At 40.0% G+C, this 24776-nt stretch overlaps 1 protein-coding gene and 1 pseudogene across 2 annotated transcripts in view; one reads left to right on the forward strand and one right to left on the reverse strand.

Moving 5' to 3' along the window:
• Positions 1-4340, forward strand: part of GCC2 (GRIP and coiled-coil domain containing 2) — a 49664-nt gene extending 45324 nt beyond the window's left edge. For both annotated transcript variants that reach the window (XM_053588173.1, XM_053588174.1), the window contains one exon: positions 2702-4340. In XM_053588173.1, coding sequence (XP_053444148.1) covers positions 2702-2772 — 71 coding nt within the window. In that variant the 3' untranslated portion in view covers positions 2773-4340. The remainder of the gene's footprint in view (positions 1-2701) is intronic.
• Positions 4341-14721: 10381 nt separating this feature from the next.
• On the reverse strand, positions 14722-24500 carry LOC128584376 (beta-citrylglutamate synthase B-like; annotated as a pseudogene).
• Between the last annotated feature and the right edge of the window lie 276 nt (positions 24501-24776).

The raw sequence follows: 24776 nt of genomic DNA on the forward strand, positions 1-24776 counted from the left end.
GCAAGAGAATCCCATAAGCCCAAGAGTTAGAGGTTGCTGTGAGCCATGTGACGCCACGGCACTCTACCCGAGGGCAGTATAGTGAGACTCTGTCTCTACAAAAAAAAAAGAAAGTAATTTTGTTTTAGATTAAAAGTCGATGACCGTCCCCCTTTTCTAGCTTGAAAGGTTTCAGCAGAGAGAACTGCAGTTATTTCAATATTCTTCCCCTTGTAGGTGTTGGTTTTCTTTCATCTGGCTGCTTTCAGAATTTTCTTCTTCATATTAACTTTAGTGAAATTGATTATGATGTGTCTGGGGATGTCTTATTCGGTTGAGTCATGCTGGAGTTCTGAAACTGCTATCTGAATTTCAGAATCTCTTGGCATGTCTAGAAAGTTCTCCTTCATAATCTCATGGAGAAGAGACTCTGTGCCTTGTGAAGCCATTTCATCACTTTCACGGATCCCTATAAGACAAATATTGGTTTTCTTTGAATTATCCCAGAGCTCTCTGAGAGAGTGATCTGTTTTTGCCCTCTATTTCTCTTCCTCTTTGAGAGTTTAGGAGCATTCGAAAGCTTTGTCTTCGATGTCAGAAATCCTTTCTTCTGCTTGCTCCATTCTGTTACTGAGGGATTCTACTGTGTTTCTCAGATCTTTGAGGGCTACAACTTCTTGTCTCAATGTGTCAAAATCTTTGGTCATTTATTCTTTGAATTCATTGAACTCTTGAGACATCTTTTGGGTTACTGCTTGGAATTCTAATTCGATCTTATTTGCTTGGAATTCTAATTCGATCTTATTTGCTATCCAGATTCTGAATTCAATTTCCGACATCTCAGCTATTTGTTTATAAATGGGATCTTGTGCTGTGTCTGCCCCATTGTTCCTTGGGGGAGTTGATCTACTCTGATTATTCATATTGCCAGAGTATTTCCGTTGATTTCGCCTCATGATTGTTTTTCACTATTTCCTCTGGCCGTCCTCAGAGTTGGGGAGGTGTCTCTCCAAGATTAGACCCCAGTGAGATCACTCTATTGTTGCTGGATCTTTGTAGGGAGTGACCCTGTGTAGCTCCTCTGGGGCTTCCCCAGCCAGGTAGTTCTGGTTGTAGGAGCAGCTCCAGTATCCAGCAACAGGGCGGGAGGTGGTACACACGGTTCTGGGAGTGCCTGGCGCCCAGTGACTTTGGCACAGAGAGCCCAAGGGTGTAGCAGTCTCTGGCCAGGAGAATGGCTCCATAGGGCACGCAGCTACCAGAGTCCCTGGCCAGATGAGCCGGCTGGTGTGGAGGCAGGGAAGGTACAGGAGGGAGGACGCGGGTTTGAGGCGGCTCCCGGAGTTCCTCTTCAGGGCGTGCAGAGGCCCAGCAGGCGCTGCTCTTACCAGGGTCCAGCAGGCGCCGATCGAGGGTCGTGGCAGGCTAGGTTATAGAGAAACAAGATACAAGACAGGCCTGCCCTCAAGGAAGTTCCATTTTGGTTACTTGTTTTTGTCAGGCACATCACTAAACATGTTCACTTACATTAAACCTATGGACCTCCTAGATTTAATGTTAACCACAGCAAGGGAATCTGAGTTAACCATTACAAATGACTGTAAAGCTGTTAAGACCGGCAGCTCAGCGAATGGCGACAGAAAAGCCTGCTGAGAGGGACGGGCGCCATCCTGGAGGCACCGCCACTGTTAACCCAGTGCTGCTCGCAACTCCACACTCCAGGCCGCGTTGTCTGGCCTCCACCACTCCGCTGAGTAACACAGACCAAGGTTTCTATTTTACAAGAATTTAAAAAAGAAAAAAAAAGTCCCTATTACAACAGTACTTACTTGTGCTGAGAACTTTATTTTGGGATTGTCTAATAGAGGAAGACAATAAATTTCGAATGTTCAAGAATAGACATTGATTCACAACACCAAAATATGATATGAGAAGATGGTATTTCAGAATAGTGGAGGCATTTCTTATATACTGGTATGTAACATTATTTGTAGAGAATTATTTCTGCATAATTTTCATAGTTAGGTTTCTTTTTTTTTTTTTTTGAGACAGAGTCTCACTTTATCATCCTCAGTAGAATGCGGTGGGGTCACAGCTCACAGCAACCTCCAACTCCTAGGCTTAAGTGATTCTCTTGCCTCACCCTCCCAAGTAGCTGGGACTACAGACACCCACCACAAGGCCCAGCTATTTTTTGTTGCAGTTTGGCCAGGGCTGGGTTCGAACCCCCCACCCCCACCTTCGGTATATGGGGCCGGTGCCCTACCCACTAAGCCATAGCACCACCCATAGCTAGATTTGTTTAAACCATTTGATGGTTCTAGATTGCTTCACCTTGCATATCAGTGTTTTAGAGTTAAAATATACATATAAATGTAGCTATTAAATTGGCTCAATATATCCTTAAAAAAAGAGAAATTTAGAATAATAACTGTCTAAAGGATGGAATGTAATATAATATAGTACAACCTCTGTAAGCTGACCATCCAAAGGCCTGTAATAAATGGGTCAACATAGGGAGGTGGTCAACATAAGAAAATAGACCTACTATACTGATAACATACATGTGTGGTTTATAAAAGTTAGGTCAATTTAAGGAGGTGGTCAGCTATGGAGGTTTGCTGTATAAAATATATTACTTGCTTATAGTATAGAATGATTCTAGAATATAGATTTCGCATTGAGAAAATTTGTCTTTTTTTTTTTTTTTTAATTTTCCAAGGTGAAGAAGAAAATGCTTCCCGTTCTTCTGGATGGGCATCCTATCTGCATAGTTGGTCCGGACTTCGATAGATTGGTGGAAAGAAAATTCTTCATTAACCAAATAGAATCCATTTTGCAAAAATCGTTCATGTATATATTACTGTCATTTTTTGTCAAAAAGTATGTATACAAGGTCACATCTACATATGTTTGTACATATATATGACAAATAGGTTTTTAAAGTCTCAGCTGGAAGTGGAAGTATAGCAGCTGTAGAGTTGATACCAGTCCGCGGCCCTCTGCCTCAGGTGCACTCCAGGCACGCTGCCAGAATGAAAACATGAAGAATGACTCCACTCCCCCTTCTCTGGAACCTCAGTACTGTGAATTTTGAAGTTAAACTAAATTTTGGTCCTGTACCAACTGGAATTTAGGCTTTTAAAATAATGCTTCAAGACTATTTATTGCAATGTCAGATTTTGCAGATAGATTTGTTACTAGTTATAAATTTCTGAGAAAATGTGATCGTACTATGAAGGAAAATGCTTTATTGGAGAGTTGACTTATGTTTATTTAGGTACTAGGAAATAAATATAGTTAATTATGCTAAGTTAAAAGAAAAGTTATTTCGTTTAAAATGAACTAAGGGTTTTTCCGTCTACAATACATTTTCTCAGAACTCATTATGTTGTCAGAAGCCCTAGTACTAGCTGGCATGACACTAAGAAAAAACACCACCACCACCTAGTTGGGGGGCTTTCAATGGTGTCTCTCCAGGCTTTTGGTGTGGGACCAGTACTTTCAAGCTACATAGTAGGAGTCTGTTTTAAGAATTCACTTCATCTCCCCAAATAAAAACATGCCACAGCAGCCACTGTATTTTTCAACATTGTATCTAACTATGAAATTGGTGCTCTAATGCTTCGGGGCAGATGATGTCGTTCTATGGCTTTCCATCGGATGGACTTTAGAAAGTGCCACGTTTTCATGGTTTTTGTGAATAAGCCTAGATAATAATGTTACTTGCCTTTGATGCCTCTGAATATGTTTTAATGACTAGATCAAAATTGTGTCCTTAAATCAAAAATTTTAGAATTCTATTTTTAATATTTGTTAATAAATCACCACACAGTATGCTCTTGGAAGTTCTCTTAAGCCTTCCACTAGACTCTTGATTTTCAGTCTTACTGGAGAACTTTGTACTTTGGTTACATAGAACATTGGTTTCCAACTTAGTTTAACTGAAACTTGCTGCTGACTTAAGTTTGTTCTTTAAAGAATATTTCAATATTTCTTTCTTCCTGTCTTAGAAGAACAGACTTAATTAGTGAATGTATTAATGAAAATGCATCTATTTCAGAGCTGAGTTATAAGAATTTAGTTTTTTTACTTTATAAACTGTGAATATGAGTATGCCAGCAGCATACAGTAAACTATAATAGTATTTAAATCAATTTCACTTTTCTTTGAGTGTAGCCTTTTGAAGTCTATATAAACTTGTTTTGAAATAGTCTCTACTTGAATGTAATAACAAAAATATCTTTTGCATGATAAAAAATTATTAATTTGATTACAAAAGGCATATTCTTTCATGGTTTCAGCAATAAGAGGAGATGTAATGATTATTTTAATATTTCTATTAAATATGTTTAACTGTATATTATAAATTTATGACTGCTCTTTTTCTGTTAGATACTGTCTCTTTGGGGTTTTTAATTGGTTTAGAAGTTGGAATTGCAAAGTCCTTTACTACAGTCCTGCCACCACTGGGACCTGTGAGATGCTTGAGAGACTGTAGACTGACCCTTACATGCCACATAGACCTGCCATGTCTGACACGCTCCTTCCAGCTGAAGATGGAAACAACACTGGGCCTTTCTTAGGACAAGAGAGCATTGATTCACCCCACAGGCAGGTATCTGGCTGAGGCTGCCTACCTAAAGGTGACCTTAGATGAAGAGCTTTGTTTAGTTAGAAGCAGATCCTTAGAGTTCTTTAGAAATTTGTACTGGGAAATGGGAGAGGCAGAGAGAGAGAGTAATACAAGAAGGAGGAACCAAACTGACCCGGGAAAGGATTGGATGTGGCAGCCAGACAGTGGGTGGCCTCGGGAGAAGCAGCTTTCCAGCCCTGGACTGGGTGCACTCATTAATCTTTTTATTTCTTAAGAGCTGAATTCATACAATAGCTGAGGAGTGGAGACTGAAGCACCGTCCCCAAGTTCCAGTCGTCCTCTGTGGTTTTAAGGCATCTCTTGTATGCAGTGAACTTTGTTTATGCTCCATTAAACAAACTTTGGCAGAATTGTAACTGAACTGCAAGTTAACGCTACAGTCCTAAAGGCATACAGTACTTTGTGTTCTTCTTAAACTCCCTTTTAGCTAATGATAGAGCTGGAAATGTATAGTATTGAGTGTATTGAGTATTGAAGGTTCCCCTACAGATACATTTTGGTACTTGGTGAATGGTATAACGCACCAAAAAAGCATTCATGTATGATTAAATTGCAATATAGTCACTCCAACTTGATCAGACTCTTATTTTGCCTGGGTATCTGAAATTCAAGTTTGCTTCACAATTAATACTCACCAAAGGAAACAACCTGATACAGTTTTGCAGGCATCTTTGAGCTAATTCTCATCCATGGGTGTTAGAAAGCATCTGGTTATGTATAAGATACATAGGGGGAAAAAATCTTTTCACTTTCAATAAAAAAATATAACTACATGAAAAAGAATCAAGTTGTGACCTTCAAATTATTCCTTTGAAAAAACAGAAAAATTGTATGAATGAACACAGAATATGGTTCTAAGCTACCCCTTTGCACATTTGGTAGTTTAAGTCAATGGAAAGCAAACAGGTGGGAGGGGTTAGAGGGGAGAAGTAAATTCACACCTCATGGGTATAATGCACACTTATCTGGTTCAGGGGCACACTTATAACTTTGATTCAAACTATGTAAGCAAGTCATATAACCAAAACATTTGCACCCCCATAGTATTCTGAAATAAAAATAAAAAACAAGGCACAATATAAAGGTATATGGCAGACTCCTGGGAATGAGACACAACTACAATAGGGACCTTACCTAACATGTAAATATTGTAACAATCCTATGTACCCTCACATTAATCTGAAATTTTTAAAAAAAAACACTAGAAATAATGAAAGTAACCAACTTGGTTTTCCTTCGAGGATGGGCTCACTCTGAACATGTGGTCACCGCTCCAGATGTTGGCCTGGCATTTGAGACGACAGTCTCCCCAACTCCTACGTTTCTGGGAACTTTTGCCTCACCACCATACAGAGGTGCAGGTAGGCCCAGCAATGATCAACTGACGCAGATGCAGAGTTTTGACCCAATTCTAGTGGATTAGATTCTCTCAGGAATACGGATTTGGGACTAAAGAGCACAGAAGCCCTGATACGTCCAGGAAGAGCAGAGAAAGGCAGCCAACAGAGAGTGCAAAGAGATAAACAGAATCCTGGTGTGAGAACTCTAGGGACCTGAGAATAATCAGTTTTCCTGTGCCTTTAAATTTCTTGCTAATAACTAATGATGTTGAGTACCTATGTTATCACCCATTTCTGTCTCCTAGTCCATGGAATGTCTGCTTATTTGCAGGCATACATCTTTTCATTCCACTTCACTTTATCTTACTTCACAGACATTGCCATTTTTACAAATCAAAGGTCTCTGACAGCTCCAGGTTGAGCAAGTGTATTGCCACTGTTTTCCAACAGCATGTCTCTGTGTCATAGGTTAATAACTCACAGTATTTCATACTTGTTCATCGTATCTATATAGTGCTTTATGATCAGTGATTTTTCATGTTACTCTTGTCATCGGGGATGCAACAAATTTTACTCATATAGGAAGATAAACTTAATAAATGTATGTGTTCTGACTGCTCCACTGACTGCCTATTCCCCTGTCTCCCTCCCTCTCCTTGGGCCTCCCTATTCCCTGAGACACAACAGTATTAGACCAATTACTAACCCTACAATGTCCTCCAAGTGTTCAAGTGAAGGGAAGAGTCACACATCTCTCATTTTAAATCAAAATCTAGAAATGATTTAGCTTAATAAGAAAGGCATGTTGAAAGCCAAAGTAAGCTGAAAGCTAGGCCTCTTGCACTAAATAGCCAAGTTGTGAATTCAAAGGATAAAGTTCTTGACGGAAATCTAAAGTGCTACTCCAGTAAACACACAAATGTAAAACAGCCTCGCTGCTGAAAGAGAGAAAATTTTAGTGTTCTGAGTAGAGTAAAACAGCCTCAAGATTCCCTTAAACCAAACTATAATTCAGAGTAGGACTCCTAACTCTTCAATTTCTACAAAAACTGAAAGAAAACTACAGAAAAAAAATTTTTGAAGTTAGTGAAGTTTTATTCATAATGTTTAGGGAATGAAGCCATTTCCATAACATAAAAGTGCAAAGTGAAGCAGCAGATACTGATGTAGAAACCACAAGTTATCCAGAAGATCTAGCTAAGATCATCGATGAAAGTGGCTGCACTAAACAACAGACTTTCAATGTAGACAAAATGGAAGATGTAATCTAGGACTTTCATAGCTGAAGAGGAGACATCAATGCTTAGTTTCAAAGTTTCGAAGGTCAGGCTGACTCTCTTGTTAGGGCCTAATGCAGTTGGTGACTTTAAGTTGAAGCCAATGTTCACTTACCATTCCGAATATCCCAGGTACCTTAAGACTTTATGCTAAATCTACTCTGCCTGCGCTCCATAAATGGAACAGCAAAGCCTGGTTAAGAGCACGTCTGTTCACAGCATGGTTTACTGAATATTTTAAGCCCACTGTGGAGACCTACTGCTCAGGAAAAAAAGATTACTTTCAGAACATTACTGTTCATTGACAGAGCATCAAGTCACCCAAGAGCTGTGACAGAGATGTACAAGATTAATGTTGTTTGCTTACCTCTAACACAGCAACCATTCTGCATCCAATTAATTAAGTCTGAATTTGAAGTCTTATTGAAATATGTATCATAAAGCTATAACTGCCATAGATTGTGATTCTTCTCATAGATCTGGGCAAAGTGAAAGTCCTACTCCGGTAAACACACTTGCCTTCTGGAAAGCAGTTATCATTTTATGTGCCATTAAGAACATTCATGATTCACGAGAGGAAGTCAAACTATCACCCTGAAAGGAGTTTGGAAGAAGTTGATTTTGAAGTTGATTTTAACCCTCTTGGATGACTTTGAGTGCCTCCAGATTCCAGCAGAGGAAGAAACCGATGATGTGGTGAAAGTGGCAAGAGAAATAGAAGCAAAGCCTGGAGATATGACTGGGTTGCTATGATGAAATTTGAATAAATGAGAAGTTTCTTCTTATGAATGAGCAAAGAAAGTGTTTTCTTGAAATAGAATCTACTCCTAGTGAAGATGCCATATTGTTGAAATTACAACAAAGGATTTAGAATATTACCTAAACTTAGTTGATAAAGTAGCAGTAGGACTTGAGAAGATCATAATTTTGAGAGAAGTTCTACTGTGGGTAAAATGTCATCAAGACAGCATCACATGCTACAGAGAAATATTTCATGAGGGAAGAGTTCATTCATGTGGAAAACTTCACTGCTGTCTTATTTTAAGAAATTGCCACAGCATCCCTCCCCAACCTTCAGCAACCGCCACCCTAATCAGTCATCAACCATCAATAGTTAGGCAAGACCCTCCACTAGCAAAAATATTACAAGCTGAGATTATTGTATTTTCCGGAAATTAGTTCTTTATTGGATGTATGGTTTGCAAATATTTTCTCCCATTCTACAGGTTGTCACTTCACTTTGATGATCATTTTCTTTGCTGTGCGGGAGTCTTTTTTTTTTTTTTTTTTTTTTGTGGTTTTTGGCCGGGGGTGGGTTTGAACCCACCACCTCCAGCACATGGGGGCCAGCGCCCTACTTCTTTGAGCCACAGGCCACTGCCCTGTGCAGGAGTCTTTTAGTTTGATATAATCCCATTTGTCTATTTTTGCTTTTATTGCCTGCGCTTTTAATGTCTTCTTTACAAAATCTTTGCCCAGACTAAAGTCCTAAAGCATTTCTCCTGGGAGTTCCATAGTCTCAGGCCTTGCATTTACATCTTCAGTCTAATAATCAAAGTCAGTGATATCAACTTCTGAGTGTATATTTTTGGTGAGAAATAGGCACCTCATTTTATTTTTCTGCATATGCATGTACAGCTTTCCCAGCCTCACCTATCGAAGAGACTGTCCTAACCTTGAACGTTCTTGGTACCTTTGTCAAAGTAAGTTGAATAAAAAATAAATAAATAAAACAAGTTGGCTGTAAGTATGTTGTAAATTTATTTCTGGGTTCTCTACTCTGCCCAGCTCATCTGTGCATCCGTTTTTAAGCCAATACCATGTTGTGCTGGTGATTATAGCTTTTGTAGTATATTTTGAAGCCTATTAGTGTGACACCTCCAACTTTGTTCTTTTTGCTCAGGATTGCTTTGCCTATTTGCACTGACCTCACTTAGCTTACGATATTTTTGTATCTAAAAGTTTCCAAAAAGCTAAGCCTGGTTTGTCACAGGCAAAGCTGAACACTGTAAATGAATACTGGAAAAAATCAGTCTAATTCTCAAAAGCAAGTATATATTCAACCTACTGTAGACAATAATAATTTGTTATGATAATGAAACGAAACCTTGGGAAGAACACGCAATTGAAGCTGGAAGTCACAAAATGAGGCACCCACTATAATAAAGATGCCATTGTAGAGTGTTAAAGTAAAAGACTGAGTCGTGTTCACGATGGATGGACAGGCACAAGAAACCTCTGAAGTCTCAATGCCTTTACAGTGCTAGCCACATACACCGAGGCTGGCGTGTTCGAACCTGGCCAGCGCCAGCTGAACAACAAAGACAACTGCAACGAAAATAGTGGGGCATTGTGGTGGGGGCCTCTAATCTCAGCTACTTGGGAGGCTGAGGCAAGAGAATCGCTTTCGCCCAAGAGTTTGAGGTTGCAGTGAGCTGTGATGTCACAGCACTCTACGGAGGGCAACATATAGTGAGACACTGTCTCAAAAAAAAAAATTAGAAAGGATAAAGTTGGGTGGCGCCTGTGGCTCAGCGGGTAGGGCGCCGATTCCATATGCCGGAGGTGGTGGGTTCAAACCCAGCCCCGGCCAAATTAAAAAAAAAAAAAACAAAAAAAAAAGAAAGGATAAAGTTGACAAACATTTTATATTCAATTCCTTTTTCTTTAGCTCGTGGACTTGTGCTGGTTTAATACATTGTGTATTAGTCTCTTACTTTGGAAAGCCCAGACAAATAATTTTGTGTTTAGGAACTACTGAGAAATGAAATAGTCTATGCAAGTGTAGGTAAATGGGATTATATCAAACTAAAAGAAACAAAATAGTCCATGCAAGGTAAATCATTTTACCTTTTATAAGGGTAAATAAGACTATGAAATTTTTTGATACTGGATGACAACTATGGAAAGAGTATTCTTATTTCCTTTTATTATGGAGGCAAAAGTTTCCTTTTCAAAATCGTGTCACAAATTGTTGAAGGCACCATGTTGTATGATATGATTCTGCATTTTTTTAAAAAGTAGCCAGAACTCATCTAGGTAAATTCCAATTCTTAGGTATAATTCATATTATACTCAGAGTTGATGGTTATACAAGGAAATGATTGCTGGTTTCAGTTGCAACTTTTTATAAAAGGTGCCGAAATTTAAAAGCCTTTTCTCAGGGAACACTTCTACTCTGCTGGTGGGAATGCAAATTAATACATTCCTTTTGGAAAGATGTTTGGAGAACACTTAGAGATCTAAAAATAGATCTGCCATTCAATCCTATAATTCCTCTACTAGGTATATACCCAGAAGACCAAAAATCACATTATAACAAAGATATTTGTACCAGAATGTTTATTGCAGCCCAATTCATAATTGCTAAGTCATAGAAAAAGCCCAAGTGCCCATCGATCCACGAATTGATCAATAAATTGTGGTATATGTACACCATGGAATATTATGCAGCCTTAAAGAAAGATGGAGACTTTACCTCTTTCATGTTTACATGGAACATATTCTTCTTAGTAAAGTATCTCAAGAATGGAAGAAAACGTATCCAATGTACTCAGCCCTACTATGAAACTAATTTATGGCTTTCACATGAAAGCTATAACCCAGTTATAACCTAAGAATATGGGGAAGGGGGAGAGGGAGGGGAGGGAGGGGGGAAGGATGGGCAGAGAGAGGGTGATTGGTGGGATTACACCTACGGTGCATCTTACAAGGGTACATGTGAAACTTAGTAAAAGTAGAATATAAATGTCTTAACACAATAACTAAGAAAATTCCAGGAAGGCAATGTTAACCAGTGTAATGAAAATATGTCAAATGGTCTATAAAACCAGTGTATGGTGCCCCATGATTGCATTAATGTACGCAGCTATGATTTAATAATTTAAAAAATAAAAAAGTTTAAAAATAAAAATAAAAGCCTTTTCTCTTGTTGTCTTTTTCCTAAAGTAAAACTTTAAAAGTATACAAACTGTGTATATTGTTGTACATTGCACAGAATAAAAACTTTGATCTTTAAAATAAGTAAACAACACTGGATGTGGTGGCTCACGCCTATAATCCTAGCCCTTTGGGAGGCGGAGACGGATGGAGCTCTGTCCTGAGCTCACAGATTCGAGACTAGCCTCAGCCAGAGCGAAACCCCACCCCTGTCTCTAAAAATAGTTGGGTGTTGTGGTGGATGCCTGTAGTCCCAGCTACTCGAGAGGCTAAGGCAAAAGAATCACTTGTGCCCAAGAGTTGGAGGTTGTTGTGAGCTATGATGCCACGGCACTCTACCAAGGGTGACAAAATGAGACGCTGTCTTCAAAAACAGTAAAGTAAAATAATTAAGCAAATAAACACATACAGTTATGTTTTCTGTTTGGAGACTGCTTTGAGAACTGGCTATCCTTTCTTGCTCTTTTTCTTAACCCATAGGTTACCAGCCGGTCACACTCCCTTAAGAAACCCCTGTGGCTTCTGCTTCAGTCCACTTTCATCAGCTTTCCTGAGAAAAATGATCTGTTAATGAAGGCTGGCTTGCCTGATTTCAGAATATCCGCATTTATTGAGTTATGTACTGTTCTGGTTACTTTGAGCATAACATAAATGTCACCTGTTGCATAGTAACGGCAGTAAGTCTAACCCGGCAGAGGTCCTCAAACTTTTTAAACAGGGGGCCAGTTCACTGTCCCTCAGACCGTTGGAGGACCAGACTATAGTTAAAAAAAAAACTATGAACAAATTCCTATGCACACTGCACATACCTTATTTTGAAGTAAAAAAACAAAACGGGAACAAATACAATCACACCGCCTCATGTGGAGTTTGAGGACCCCTGGAATGGAATAAACATCAAACAGAATATAAGCCGTACTACAGAATGTATCTCAGTGAAAGGAACTCTTGTTAACTGCTTATAAAACTAAAAAAAAAAAAAGCTTATGAACACAGACAACAATTATTGAACTGACCTTTTACCCATACTGATATAAAATCATGTGCCACGTTCTAGAGTTACCTTTGGTGAGAGCAAAAGGCTAGGCTTGTTAAGCTAGGCTTGTTACCATAGCTGACTGTTCGAGATGTCTGATGTGTCACAAAAGCATGAATTATATTACTTTCCTGTAACCTACTCTGAGAAATGTAATAAGTAGTTTATATTATTTATTTTAGTGGCGTTTAAGATTACAGAAAGGGCCAGGCACAATGGCTGACACCTGTAATCCCGGCACTCTGGGAGGCCCAGTTGGGTGGATTGCTTGAGATCATAAGTTTGAGAACAGCCTGAGAAAGAGTGAGACCCGGCCTCTACCAGAAATAGAAAAAAATTTAAAAACTAAATGGGCGTGTGGTAGGCACTTATAGTCCCACCTACTCAGGAGGCTGAGGCAGAGGATTACTTCAGTCCATGCTTTGAGTGAAGCTGCCACAGCTCTACCCAGGGTGACAGATGAGACTCTGTCTCAAAAAAAAAAAAAAAGATTACGTAAGTACAATTCCCAAAGAATGAAATATAATTTTTCCCAAAATATAGAACTGTGGTACTCTAGAGCAATGTCTCAGTATACCTTCTACATGGAGCACAATTAGGAAATAGCTATTATATTCTGTGGCAAATTTGGTTTTATAAACCAAAAACTCAGACTAAGCACGGACATTGTGCAACGTCTAATTCATATGATTCATTCTGAGTTTCTGACTGAGATCATTCTTTTCAGCTATGTGCACCTCTCTTGGGACCCATATAATATGTAGCTAACTTGATTTCATGGTTACTTCCTCTCCTGGAAAGGAGAAATCATTCATATCGGTTTTCAAATTGCCTTATAGACTATGACTTTGAAATATTTTTAAAGGAACTCCTTTGTTCTAGAACGCTTAATATAGTGGCCACAAGTGACGTGTGACTATTGAAAGATTGAAATGTGGTTATTCCAAATTAAGAGTTACTGTAAAATATACACCAGATTTCAAAAACTTAGATGAAAAAAAGTAAAAGATCTCATCAATCATTTTGTAGTGATTACATGTTGAAATTTATTTATTTTATTTTTATTTTTTTTAGAGACAGAGTCTCATTCTGTCACCCTCAGTAGAGTGCCATGGCGTCACAGCTCACAGCAATCTCCAGCACTTGGGCTTAGGCGATTCTCTTGCCTCAGCCTCCCAAGTACCTGGGACTACAGGTGCCCACCACAAGGCCCAGCTATTTTTTGTTGCAGTTTGGCAGGGGCTGGGTTCGAACCCGCCACCCTCGTAATATGGGGCCTGCGCCCTACTCACTGAGCCACAGGCGCCGCCCTATATGTTGAAATTTAACATTGTGAACATATTGGTTGAAATAAAATATATTTAATCCTTTCTATTTACTTTTTGTAATATTGCTGCTAGATAATTTAAAAATTACTTGTAGTGGGAGGCGTCTGTGGCTCAGTGGGTAAGGCGCCAGCCCCATATACCGAGGGTGGCAGGTTCAAGCCCGGCCCCGGCCAAACTGCAACCAAAAAATAGCCGGGCGTTGTGGCGGGCACCTGTAGTCCCAGCTACGCAGGAGACTGAGGCAAGAGAATCACTTGAGCCCAGGAGTTGGAGGTTGCTGTGAGCTGTGTGAGGCCACGGCACTCTACCGAGGGCCATAAAGCGAGACTCTGTCTCTACAAAAAAGAAAAATTACTTGTAGTGTCTAAATTTGTGGCTTGTATTATATTTTTGTTACATAGTAGTGTTTTGAAGAAACATTCTGTTAAATCCTGAAATTAATTCTAAATACCTTCCTGGAATAAGGTGGCAAGTTAAAACTTCAACTTCTTCTTCTCTTATTTTTATTTTTTTGTCATTAAAAAGCCTATATTTATTGGATTATGTTCATTTGCCCTCCCACCCAAATTAAAGAAAAGATGACAAAACACAAAAAATAAGAAACCCCAATAAAAGAGCCCCTTGAAATCTCATAAACAACTATGAACTAAAGCTGCTAATTAATAGGGAAATGTCAGAATTTTTAGATTTGTAAATAAAAATGTGTGGAATTTAGGCAGATGTTTTCCTCACCCACTGCTAATCTTGCAACACACTGTGAAGTTATGCTACTTGAATATTTATACCAAAACAATTTTTTTATACAAAAACAAAAGTGAAAGACCATGACAAAAATTTTGCTCCTCATGGCCTGACAGCATACCAACTTTTTAGTAATTTAAAAGGGTAACTATGAGAGTGTAACATGTTCTATATCCCACCATTTCTGCCTATCTGTAGGATTTGTAAACAAAAAGTCAGTAACATCTTTACTAGCAAAGAGCTCATCAATCTTCTCCTTCTCTCCAACTAATCCTACTAAATTTGTCTCATCTTCCTGAGCATGCTCCAAGAACAGCATTGCAACTTGGTTGTTTAAAAAAAAAAAAAAAAGTAAGGAAGAAAATAAAAAGAAGGAAAGAAAGTTCAGTTTTACCCAGATTTTGTTGGTTAATTATTGGTGGACTCACTCCACCAGGAGTTTGATTTCATTGGCAAGTAGCTGGTTCGTGTTGAATAGGCCCCCGGAAGCTTGGTGAGCGTCTCTCGCTCCGTGCTTTCAGGATCACTGTTGACAGAGCTGGAACTTGCGCTCATGTTGTCCATAGCAGTGCTGGCTGGGGGACCTAGCTCTGGCTCCCTAGTCTCACTGGCCATGGACACCACGGAGAGCAGGGACATACACCAGGTGAGCCAGCCAGAGGGCAGAAGGGAGGCAGCATAGTCCGCAATGATACCAGCTACATCTAGATTACAAGCCTTATCGAAGGCCATGAAACCTACATTTGCATTGGCCTTGCAGACACAGAAGGAGCCGTCATCTTTCATCAACAGGTCAATGCCACACACATCCATCCCCAGGATATTAGACACCTGGATATCTAGCTGTTTCCTTTGTTCACTCAATGAGCACATCATCCCCACACCATCTAGTGAGCTTTGCATCCTCCCATCTGTTGAACAACATAACATGGTGCCAAACACACAACTTCCCACAACAATGACACGTACATCTCATCCATGAGACTCTTCTGGAATAGGTATAGAGCTTCATGTCGAATAAGATGGCTTAGATCAGCCAAATGGTGCTTATCTTGAGCTAAGAAAACAGCTTTGCCTCTAGGACCCCGTGTGTGCTTCAGACCATTGGGAATTCTAGTACTTCTGCTTCATCAATCATTTTAGCAAAATTTTCATGGCCACCATAAGAGAAAGTATCTGGCAGAGGAATGCCGTGGCCAGCCAACTCTTGAAATGTCCAGAACTTATTAACACAGTTCAGGATAGCTTGAGGTCGATTCATCAACCGCACCCCATCTTCTCCAGATGGCGCAGAACAGTTGTGTCCTTATCATTTTGCACCCACGGGGTTGGCACTGTCACTACCACCACTTGGGGGTAGGCAGTGATTAGTTCTCCATTGATTCGAAGACCTAGGTTTCCTTGCTCTATTGTCAGCACCACGTCATCATTTACCACAGCCCTAAAGTCCAGTTCCTCCTCACAACATTTGGCCTTCAATGCTCGTAAGATCTTTTGGAGGATGCGACGATCTGTCAAAAACCACAACTTGGGGTGGCGCCTGTGGCTCAGTGAGTAGGGCGCCGGCCTCATATACCGAGGGTGACAGGTTCAAACCCAGCCCCAGCTGAACTGCAACCAAAAAATAGCCGGGCGTTGTGTCGGGCGCCTGTAATCCCAGCTGCTCAGGAGGCTGAGGCAGGAGAATCACGAAAGCCCAAAAGCTGGAGGTTGCTGTGAGTCCTGTGACATCATGGCACTCTACCAAGGGTGGTAAAGTGAGACTCTGTCTCTACCAAAAAAAAAAAAAAAAAAACAACTGCAACTTGGCAGCCACAGAGCTACACATCTTGATCTGCTTGTTCTTTTGCATAGATTATTTCTTCTTAAATGTAAAGTGTATCAGTTTAGTGCAGAGGATATTATAAAGGACAGATGGACAGAACTTCAACTTCTAAAAGGCAGGAATGATGAGAAATATCTTCTGCTTTGAAAAATATTCACTTCACAACTGCAGTACACCAATTACATATTCTTTGGGAGCTACTCTTCTCCTATTTTAAATGCAAATTGAAAAAATTAGGCCACGATTATTCCTATCTTATGCCAGTTATATAATCAGATAATTAGATGACTTTTTCCTTAAAACCTAGCCAAGACAAATTAGCTCTCAGAGAAACACAGGACCTCTTTTGTAATGTGATTTATGAATTATAGCCTAAACTCTCACCTTCTCCTGAACAGTAGAAAACATGTGAAAATTCTATATCACCCCTTGGAGTAATTAAAAATTCCTAAGCTTTGAAATAAATACACAGAATAAAATCTTTGCATTTTACAAAGCAAAATTTTAAATTGGCTTTGTAAATTCTTCATAAGATAGTGAAAGCCGTGTTTCTCACTATAAGAGAGAGAAAGTTGTAAATAAGCCAAGGGGGAATTTCAGAATGAATCCTGTGGTGCCAGATTAGACTAAGAGGTATCAGTATAAATCATATTTTTAAAATAAATGTAGGCTACGCCTCACATGGTGGTTCACACTTGTAATCCCGCAATTTTGGGAGGCTGAGACAGAAAAATCATTTAAAGCCAGGAGTTTGAAACCAACCTGGATAACATAGCGAGACATCTTTGTCTGTACAAAAAAAAAAAAAAAAAATTAGCCAGCCACAGTGATGCACACCTGTAATCCCAGCTACTTGGGAGGCTGAGGCCAGAGGACCAGTGGAACCCAGGAGGTCAGGCTTCAGTGGGCTGTGAAGCATTTCAGCCTGGGCAACAGACTGAGATCCTGTCTCTAAAAAAATAAAAATAAATATATTCATGAGATAGAAATATATTTTTAATATATATTTATTTATGTTACATGTTTAAATATATATGCATATGATATATATGCACACATATATACATATAGGCACAGAAATATAGATAATTGTATATACATGGGTCAGGATACATACATGTATTTCTTTTTTTTTTTTTGCAGTTTTTGGCTGGGGCTGTGTTTGAACCCGCCACCTCGGGCACATGGGACCGGCACCCTACTCCTTGAGCCACAGGCACCACCCTCTTTTTTTTTTTTTTTTCAAATTAATATGAGGGTACAAATTTTTAGGTTACATTGTTTTCGATTATACTGTAAAGTTCAAGTTGTAGTGGAGCCCTTAACCAAGGGGGCATGCTGAACACGGCTCACACTGCACATTAGGTGAAATATCGTCAACTGCCCTCCCTCCTCTCCCCTCCCTTCTTCCCTCTCCCTCTTCTTCCTTACTAGACTATATTTTTGCTTTATCATTCGTGTTGGTGTGTAGTTATTTATATCTTGGTTTCATATTAATATTGAGTACAATGGATTTTTTTTTTCCCATTCTTGAGACACTTTACTAAGAAAAATGTGTTTCAGCTCCATCCAGGTATACATAAAAGATGTAAAGTCTCCATCTTTTCTTGTGGCTGAATAGTACTCCATGGTATACATATGCCACAGTTTGTTAATCTATTCCTAGGTTGATGGGTATTTGGGTTGCTTCCATGACTTAGCGATTGTGAATTGAGCTGCAATAAACATCCTGATGCAAATGTCTTTGTGGTAAAACAATTTCTGTTCTTCTGGGTAGATACCTAGCAATGTGATTGCAGGATCAAATGGAAGGTAGACTTTTAGTTCTTTAAGAATTCTCCGTACTTCTCTCCATAAAGGTTGTACTAGTTTGTAATTCCACCAGCCGTGTAGAAGTGTTCCCTTCTCTCCACATCCCCACCAGGATGTGCAGATTTGGGACTTTGTGATGTGGGCTAATCACTGGAGTTAGGTGACATCTCCAAGTGGTTTTGGTTTGCAGTTCTCTGATGATTAGGGATGATGAGTATTTTTTCATGTCGTTGGCCATTCATCTGTCATCTTCAGAGAAGTTTCTGTTCAAGTCCCTTGCCATCCTTGTATTTCTTTTTTTTTCTCTTTTTTCTCTTTTTTTCTCTTTACTGAGTTTCAAGCTATTGCCCTGGGTAGAGTGCCATAGCATCATAGCTCACAGCAACCTCAAACTCTTGGGCTCAAGTGATCCTCTTGGCTCAGATTTTCTATTTTACTAGAGATGGGGGTCTCACTTTTGCTCAGGCTGGTCTTAAACTTATGAGCTCAGGCAATCCACCCCCCTCAGCCTCATAGAGTGCTAGGATTACAGGTGTGAGCCATTGCACCCAGCTCCATCCATGTATTTCTTACCTCAGTTGACTGAGAAGGTCTAGATGAATACAGCCAGTGTTCAACTCTTGGTTCATAAATATTATACTCCAATAAAAGAAACCTTGTCTCTTTCCAGGCAGAGGGCAAGGGAAATACATGATGAGCCTGCAGCATCTTGTGGTACTAGAAAGTAAGGAAGTGCTCAAAACACAAAAGGATGGAGGAACGTCAAAGGAACACAGAAGCCAACCTGGAAGAGCTCTCAATGGCCACAGCTGAAACCATCTGAGATTTGAGCAAGATAAATAACAAAAGCATAGTCAACCCCTCTGTATCAACAAGTTCCTCGGATTTAACCAACCGTGGATCAAAACATTAGGAAAAAACAATAAAAAACAACAATAAAAATAATACCAGTAAAACATGCAGTTTAACAACCATTTACATAGCATTTACATTGTATTAGGTATTACAAGTAATCTAGTAAATCTAGAGATGATTTAAAGTACATGGGAGGATTGTGGAGGTTATGCCACATATGCAAACACTATTATCATTTTATATGAAGGACTTAGGTATCCTGGGATTTTGGTATCTTGAGTGGGGTGGGGAAGAGAACCCATCCCCAGTGGATACCAAAGAATGACAGTATTGGATTATAACTCAAAGGATAAAGTAAATACCTGTCAGTCCTATGGGTGAATTTAAAAAAAGGGTGGAGGGAAGGAAGACTGTTCCACGCAGAAAAATTCCAATTAATACACTTGTTAGAAATGAGAAATATAAAAAAAAAAATCACCATTAGAATACCAAAATTAGTAATTGCTTAGGCAAGACCAAACACTGAATGCCAAAATTAGTGGATAATAGTTTAAAAAGAAAGAGAATATTGCATAGCTTAAAGTATCTCCCCCCAAATATGTGTTCACTACAAGGAATAATAGTAACTCTACACTGGAGAAATCTGGCAGATACCATCTTAATCGGGGGACAAAGGTCAATGTTAATAATACCAATCTTAAGACATGTCAATGTCAGCGCTGGCTGCCCCAAATCCATGGCTTCTGTCTAGTCATGAGAAAACATCAAACTCAACTGAGGGGCCCTTGACACAGTATTAGGTATCAAGGATCATGGATTGAATCCTGAAACAGAGGGAGGACACTGAAGGAAAGACTGAGGAAACCTGCCTGGGATCTGGAGTACAGTTGGTGATACTGGACCCAGACTAATTTCCTAGTTCTGATAATTGTACCAAAGTCATGTTAACAGTAGGGGGAGATGTGGGAGGGGTGGGTGGGTGCTCTCTGTCCTATCTTTGTCACTGCTCTGTAAGTCTGAAATGATCTCAGAATGAAGAGTTAAAGCATCTGCGTGGTATTTACTTGGCAGGGGGACACCACGATTCCAAGGCCCAGGCTCACACCCACAGCACTCGGGGTGCGCTGGTCCCAAATGGCTGATCCCCAGATGTAGAAAACACGGGTGTGTAATTTGTGGTAGAGGAGTATAGGAGTTCCCCCTTCTCTGTGGTTTTATTTTCTGCAGTTTCAGTTTCCACAGTCATCTGTGGTCCAAAAATATTAAATGGAAAATTCCCAAAGTACACTATTTGTAAGTTCTAAATGACTCACCATTCTGAGTAGTGTGACGAAATCTTGTTCCATCCTGCTCCATCTGGCCTGGGACATGAATCCTCTCTTTGTCCAGTGTGCTCACATGTACGATGTTACCTGGCATTCGTCACTTAGCACTCTCCCGGCCATCAGACTGACTGTTGTGTTAGTGCAGTACTTGTGTTCAAGTAGCTCTTATTTTACCTACAATGGCTCCAAAACCCAAGAATGGCACTACTGGCAATTGGATATGCCAAAGAGAAGCCCTAAAGCAGTTCATTTAAGTGAAAAGGTGGAAGTTCTAGACTTAATGCAGAAAGAAAAAAAATGGTATGCTGAGGTTGCTAAGATCTAAAAATCTTAGAATGAGTCTTCTACCCATGAAATTATTATTATTATTATTACTATTTTTATTATTTTATTGAGACAGTCTCACTCTGTCACCCTCTGTAGTATGCCATTGTGTCATAGCTCACAGCAACCTCAAACTCTTGGGCTCAACCAATTCTCTTGGCTCAGCCTCCCTAGTAGCTGGGACTACAGGTACCCACCACAACGCCTGGCTACTTTTGTTGTTGTTGTTGTTGAGCAAGCCCGATCCAGGTTCGAACCCACCAGCCCTGGTGCATGTGGCCAGCATCCTAACCACTGAGTTATGGGCGCCCAGCCTATCCATGAAATTATAAAGAAGGAAAAAGAAATTCATGCTACATTTGCTCTTACACCTCAGACTGCAAAAGTTACAGCCATACTACATGATAACTGCCTAGGTAACAAGGAAAAGGCATACATTTGGGCGAAATACAGGAACAGAAATATGTTTGAGGTTTCAGACATCCACTGGGGGTCTTGGAATGTGTCCTCCACAGACAGAACGGGACTACTGTACTGCAGCCTCTCTTTCTCTTGGGAGAAGGAGACTCTGCATAAATGCTGTCAGCAAAATATCAGACAATTGCTAAAGAAAGCAGATTAGGGGCCAAATTACCAGCTTACATTAGTTTGCCTGCCTTCAGAGATAACTAAATCATTTGCACATAGCTCTTATGTATGAACTCAAGCTTGACAATGAAGTCAGAGCACAGATGCCACAGGCATCAAATAAAACATGGGATGATATTTATTTGGAATCTGATAAGTGATCTTTGTTGTACTGCCAGGTAATTTGCTTTCAATGCTAATGTTTTGGACTTCTGGTCCAACATGAAAAGAGCTTAAAAAGCATCACTCTCACAATGAAAAAGCTCAACAAACTGAAAAAACAAATCCTCTTAGAACAACCCACTGCCCTGAAACCTTGAGAGAGAGAGAGACACAGAGCATCACAGTTTATAGGACACAGCAGCCTGCCAGAGCCAGCAGGGACACTGTAACTGACAGCAATTGAGTATACCACTATACGCTCAGCACTCACTAGTGTGAACATTAAAAGCTCCCGTGTTGAGGGACCCCACATTTTCATGGTTTACCACTAGGAGTCCAACTAGATTCTCAATATGAAGATCAGGGAGAAAAAATCTTAAACATGTTGCAAGCTGGGGAAAAGGAAAAGTAGCCTATTTTACATATGCCAGAGCATTCTGTTCTTAACAGTGCCCTACCTTCAATAGAAGTTAATTTTTTAGAGCCTACTCAACTCCAGCTATCTGTGGTCCTCTTTCATTGAAGAGAGAGGAGGAGAGCTGAGAAACATTTGTACAGGTCATAGCAAGAGGCCTGGGCTCCCTAAAAGACTGAAATCTGACCATAAAATTATAGAATGCTATCTCTCCCTGATGCTTTGGCAACACATCAACAAGGCTTCTGAATAGTTACAGGGGATTACACCAGAAAGAACTGCAAGACTCAGAGCCAATTTAAGAAGAAGACTTTAGGGAAACCCAAAGAAAACAGGGGAGACAAAAACAGGGACACTAGAGGGAATTTTAGCCTCTGGTATCTACCGCCACGGCAAATAGTAAAGATAACCTAACTCCTAGCCAGATAAACATAAAACTTCACACTACAGGCCTATTTAACTTGGTTTTTTTCACCCAGTACATATGCCTTCAAAGAAAATATTATGACCACACACAGAGAGAATATTTTAAGAGACGGAACAAGTTTCAGAACCAGACTCAGATAGGGCAGGGGTGTTGGAATTATCCAACCACGAATTTAAAATAACCATGATTAATATGATAAGGACTCTGACGGGAAAATAGAGCAAACAAGCAAGAACAGATGGATAAAGGAAGCAGACAGATGAAAATCCCTAGAAGGAATCAAAATAAAATGCTAGAAATAAAACAATACTATAGCAGAAAGGAAGAATGGCTTTGATGAGTTTATCAAAAGAACGGACATGGCTGAGGACAGGATAAGGGAGCTTGAAGAGATGTCAATAAAAACTTCTAAAATGGAAACACAAAGAGAAACAAGAATGAAAAAGAATGAATGGAGTGTTCAACTGTAGGACAACTACAAAAGGTGTGATATACGCATTTTGGAAGTACCAGGAGAGAAAAGAGAGTAAGGAACAGAAGAAATATTTGAAGCAATAATGACTGAAAAATTCCCAAAATTAATAATAGCCACTGCTGCGGTCTGAATGTTTGTGTCCCCTCAAAATTCATATTGAAATATAACCCCCAGGGCGGCGCCTGTGGCTCAGTGAGTAGGGCGACGGCCCCATATGCCGAGGGTGGCAGGTTCAAACCCAGCCCCGGCCAAACTGCAACAACAACAACAAAAAAAATAGCCGGGTGTTGTGGCAGGCGCCTGTAGTCCCAGCTGCTTGGGAGGCTGAGGCAAGAGAATCGCGTAAGCCCAAGAGTTAGAGGTTGCTGTAAGCCATGTGACGCCACGACACTCTACCCGAGGGCGGTACAGTGAGACTCTGTCTCTACAAAAAAAAAAGGAAATATAACCCCCAATATGATAGAATATTAGCATTCTATGGGGCTTTGGGGGACATTAGGTCATGAAGGCTCCACACTTATGACTGGGGTTAGTGCCCCTGCAGGAAAGGTCCCAGAGAGTTAGCTAGCCCCTGGCACCACATGCAGACAAAGGCAGAGACACCATCTAGGAGGAAACAGGCCCTCACCAGACACTGCCAGTGCTTTGGTCTTGGACTTTCCAGTCTCCATAACTGTGAAAAATAAATTTCAATTGTTGATAAGCCACCTAGTTTGTGGCACTTTTACTATCGTAGTCCAAACAGACTAAGACAGACACGAAAGCACAGATTTAGGAAGCTCAAAGAACACTAAGTAACAAAAACAAAACACTACAGTTAGGCAAATTTGACAAACTTCTCACACCCTTCACAAAAAAATAACTCAAAATAGATCATAGACCGAAATGTAAAATGCAAAACTAGCCGGGCATGGTGGCTCATGCCTGATCCTAGCACTCTGGGAGGCAGAGTGTGGATTGCCTGAGCTCAGGAGTTCAAGACCAGCCTGAGCAAGAGCAAGACCCCATCTCTACTAAAAATAGAAAAACTAGCCCGGTGTTGTGGCAGGAGCCTGTAGTCCCAGCTACTTGGGAGACTGAGGCAAGAGGATCATTTGAGCCCAAGAGCTTGAGGTTGCTGTGAGTTATGACAGTCTAGCAATGGTGACAAAGAGAGACTCTGTCTTAAAAATATATATATGTATGTATACATATAAAATGCAAAACTGTAGAACTTATAAAAGATAAAATAGAGAAAATCCAAGTGATTCAGGGTTTATTGATTGAAATTTACCCAAATGAATTGAAAACTTACATCCACATAAACCCTAAACACAAATGTTCACTGCATTTTTATTCATAATTGCTAAAACTTGGAATCAGCTGTGATGTCCTTCAATAGGTGAATGGGTAAACAAAATGTGATACATTTATACAATAGAGTATTATTTTGCGTAAAAACGAAGTGTTGTCAAACCATGGAAAGACATGGAGGGACAGCAAAACATATTTCTAAGTGAAGGAAGACAATCCAAAAAGGCTACTATGAAATAATCAGAAATATACACATTGGTCTCTGCCCTGAGTTCTTGACACAGAACCCCTAAGGCTTTGGAATTTGCACCTCTAATGAGGTGACTCTTGGTAGATTCCTAAATGAGCGCTGGTCACCAGAAGACCAAGCCATTAGAAACGTAGAACTTTCAGCCCCATCTCCTGTTCTTTGCATCCCTGGGGAGGAGGGCTAGAAGTGAACTGTGGGGTTCCGAGAGCTCCTGGGTTAGCAAACACATCCATTGCCAGGAGGGTGGTGTACCCTATTAAGTCTGCAGAGACAGAATCTCCTATGCTTGGAACCCTCCCAAACCTCACCCTGTGTACCTCTTCATCTGCCCAGTCAACTGTATCTGTTATCATTTTCATTACTAATATAATAAACTGGTAAACATCAGTGTTTCCCTCAGCTGTATGAGTCATCCTAGCAATTTAATTGAGCCCAAGGAAGGGTTACTGGGAACCTTGATTTAAAATGAGTAGGTCTGACATATAGGTGACGTCTGGCTATTTGCAAGTAGAGTCTGAAGTGGGAGGCAGTCTTATAGCACTAACCCCTTACCTGTGGGATCTGACTCTAACTTCAGGCAGATAGTCAGAATTGAATTCTGGGACACTTCAATGGTTTCCGAAGATTGATAAATTGTTTGGAAGTGTTCATGGAAAAATTCCTAAACTCTGCACAATAATTTAAAGAGG

The sequence above is a fragment of the Nycticebus coucang genome, chromosome 4, assembly GCF_027406575.1.
Source record: "Nycticebus coucang isolate mNycCou1 chromosome 4, mNycCou1.pri, whole genome shotgun sequence".
NCBI classification, from domain to species: Eukaryota; Metazoa; Chordata; class Mammalia; order Primates; family Lorisidae; genus Nycticebus; species Nycticebus coucang.